We start from the raw sequence: 2,840 nt of genomic DNA on the forward strand, positions 1-2,840 counted from the left end.
ATGATTGATTTAAAAAATCAAGTCCCTTAGGGATGCTCTTAACAACTCAGTCATTCTCTTATTATTAATCTCAATAACCATTAATTCTTCAAAATTAATGTTCTATTCTCATTCAAAAAATTTATATAGAGCAAGTATAAAAAAGGGTATGATAATCATATTTGTATTGGTGAATAATGATTGAGTTAGAATGGGTTATGATTTCCCGAATCAACTTGCACTCATTTATTCTTTATTTTCCTTTTCATTTCTATTATTGAAGGAAATTAAGAAATAATGAAACCTCTTTGATATGATTATTTTTTAATTCTTTATTATATCTTCCATTAAACAAAACTACAATAATTCTGAAAGCTACATAATTAAAAAAAGTAACTTAAAAATAAGTGAAACGGAAACCCCACTTCAATTATAATCATATTATAATCAAATAAGAATTAATAATATAAATAATGATTTAATCATAATGCATCTTTTAAAATAATACAAGGTAGACTAATTTGGGTTATGGTGTGAGAATTTTAAATTTGAACTCATTAACTGGTCACATGCATTTTTCTTGATTCATGTTGCCTCTTCTATTTAAGGCCCCTTCATCCCCATTCTGTCTCGTCAAACAAATTCAACTGTTTCTCTTACAAATTTCTCCAACTTCTTCTGCCTATCTAAATCTCTTCATCATACCCTCAACACCAAATTTACATATCTAAACTACATTTTTAGTCAATTTGAATCCTTTGAGGAAAAACAACAAGGAAAAATGCTTAGCTTTTCGTTTTCGAATCAAGATTTCTTGGCACCCAGATGTGTTTGGGTGAATGGTCCTGTCATCGTCGGGGCTGGTCCGTCAGGCCTGGCAGTGGCAGCCGGCCTTAAAAAACAAGGTGTGCCTTATGTCCTGTTAGAAAGAGCAGATTGCATTGCATCTTTGTGGCAAAAGCACACTTATGATCGCTTAAAACTTCATCTCCCTAAACAATTCTGCCAGCTGCCTAAATTCCCATTTCCCGGACACTATCCTGAGTACCCCGACAAGAAACAGTTCATAGATTACCTGGAGTCATATGCTAGCCACTTTAATATCAAACCACAATTCAATGAATGTGTGGAGTCAGCTAAATACGATGAGGGTTGCCGTTCGTGGAGAGTTAAGACTGTTTCGACTAATGGCTCCACTAGGTCTGAGGTTGAATACATTTGTCAATGGCTCGTGGTGGCAACGGGGGAAAATGCCGAGCGAGTTATGCCGGAAATTGAAGGTTTGCAAAACTTTGGTGGTGAAGTTATTCACGCCAGTGATTATAAATCTGGTGAAAATTTCAGAGGGAAGAATGTTCTTGTCGTAGGATGTGGAAATTCAGGCATGGAAGTTTCTCTTGATCTCTGCAACCATGATGCCAAGCCTTCAATGGTTGTTCGTAGCTCGGTAAGTTTAATAGACATATTATGTCCAGTTCATTCTTTTATTTTTCTGAAAGAAATGAATTTGAATGTTTAGATTCTGATGTGACTAATCTCATGTTTTTTGTTCATCAGGTTCATGTATTGCCACAAGAAATATTTGGCAAGTCTAGTTTTGAGCTGGCAATGTTTATGCTCAAGTGGCTACCAGTATGGCTGGTTGACAAGATTTTGCTATTCTTAACATGGATGATTCTTGGAAACATTGAGAAATACGGTCTAAAACGGCCATCAGTCGGTCCATTGGAGCTAAAGAACACTCAAGGAAAAACCCCTGTTCTAGACATTGGTGCACTTGAAAAGATCAGATCCAGAGAACTAAAGGTAGTCCCTGGGATCAAGAGGATCTCGTGTGGAATGGTCGAGCTTGTCAATGGTGAACGGCTCGAAATTGATTCAGTTGTTTTGGCTACTGGATACCAGAGTAATGTTCCTTACTGGCTACAGGAAACTGAATTCTTCTCAAAGAACGGGTTCCCAGAGGCACCATTTCCTAATGGATGGAAAGGAAAGGCTGGATTGTATGCTGCTGGATTTACAAGGAAAGGACTATCTGGTGCATCTGCAGATGCTACAAAAATTTCACAAGATATTGCCAAAGTATGGAAAGAGGATTTGAAGCAGAAAAAGCAGAAAGTCCCGACTCACCGAAGATGCATTTCGACATTTTGATCAATTGGGAATGGAAATTTCCTTCTATTTTCATTTCCTTTTTCATCTTTTCTCAACTTACATGGTAAAAGATAGTTTGTGTTCAGAATAATGTATAACATATAGCATAGAGATTAGCCCTCTCCAAAGATCCCACGTTTTATTATTGGGCATCTTGAATACTCAGAAGGATGATGAGGCTTTTCCTTACTTTTTTCATTAGTGATTTTTGTGGAGTTGAACATTTATTTATTTCAAAGAAAAAATGTTTTTCTTTTCTCCAAGCGTAAATTTATCTGTTTCCACGACTGTTGTAAAGTTTCATTTAATTTTTGTTCAGAGTGCCATTTAAAATGTCAAATGGCAAACAAACGAAGTGAATATCCTTCACTCATAGAATTCATATGGGTGTGGAAAGCTACCTTAATTTTTATTTGAAAACTAATTTTTAAAATAACTTTTTATTTTAGAAGTACTTTTAGAAAAAGTCACATTTGACTAACTTTCTCTAAAAACTCTCTTAATTATAAGAAACACTTTAATAAAATTTGCCAAACGAGTTCAAAATCTGCGTTTGAATCTCAAAAGTTCATATTATCTTTTCAAAAATCATGTCAAATGAGCCCTAAATCACTATACAATTCATTACCCTTAATTGAACCAAATATAAGCAAACCAACCCTATTTATGTGGAGGTCAGACCATTTCTTCGGCCCACTGCTTCTGCT

At 35.2% G+C, this 2,840-nt stretch overlaps 1 protein-coding gene across 1 annotated transcript; it reads left to right on the forward strand.

The window, feature by feature from the left end:
• The first annotated feature begins 660 nt into the window (after positions 1–660).
• On the forward strand, positions 661–2,338 carry LOC111366478 (probable indole-3-pyruvate monooxygenase YUCCA8). Its single transcript, XM_022987227.1, has 2 exons — positions 661–1,426; positions 1,537–2,338. The coding sequence occupies exons 1-2, from the start codon at positions 761–763 to the stop codon at positions 2,131–2,133; spliced, it is 1,263 nt and encodes a 420-aa protein (XP_022842995.1). The 5' UTR covers positions 661–760; the 3' UTR covers positions 2,134–2,338.
• Positions 2,339–2,840: the final 502 nt, after the last annotated feature.

Source organism: Olea europaea, chromosome 18 (assembly GCF_002742605.1).
Source record: "Olea europaea var. sylvestris chromosome 18, O_europaea_v1, whole genome shotgun sequence".
In the NCBI taxonomy this organism is placed as follows: domain Eukaryota; kingdom Viridiplantae; phylum Streptophyta; class Magnoliopsida; order Lamiales; family Oleaceae; genus Olea; species Olea europaea.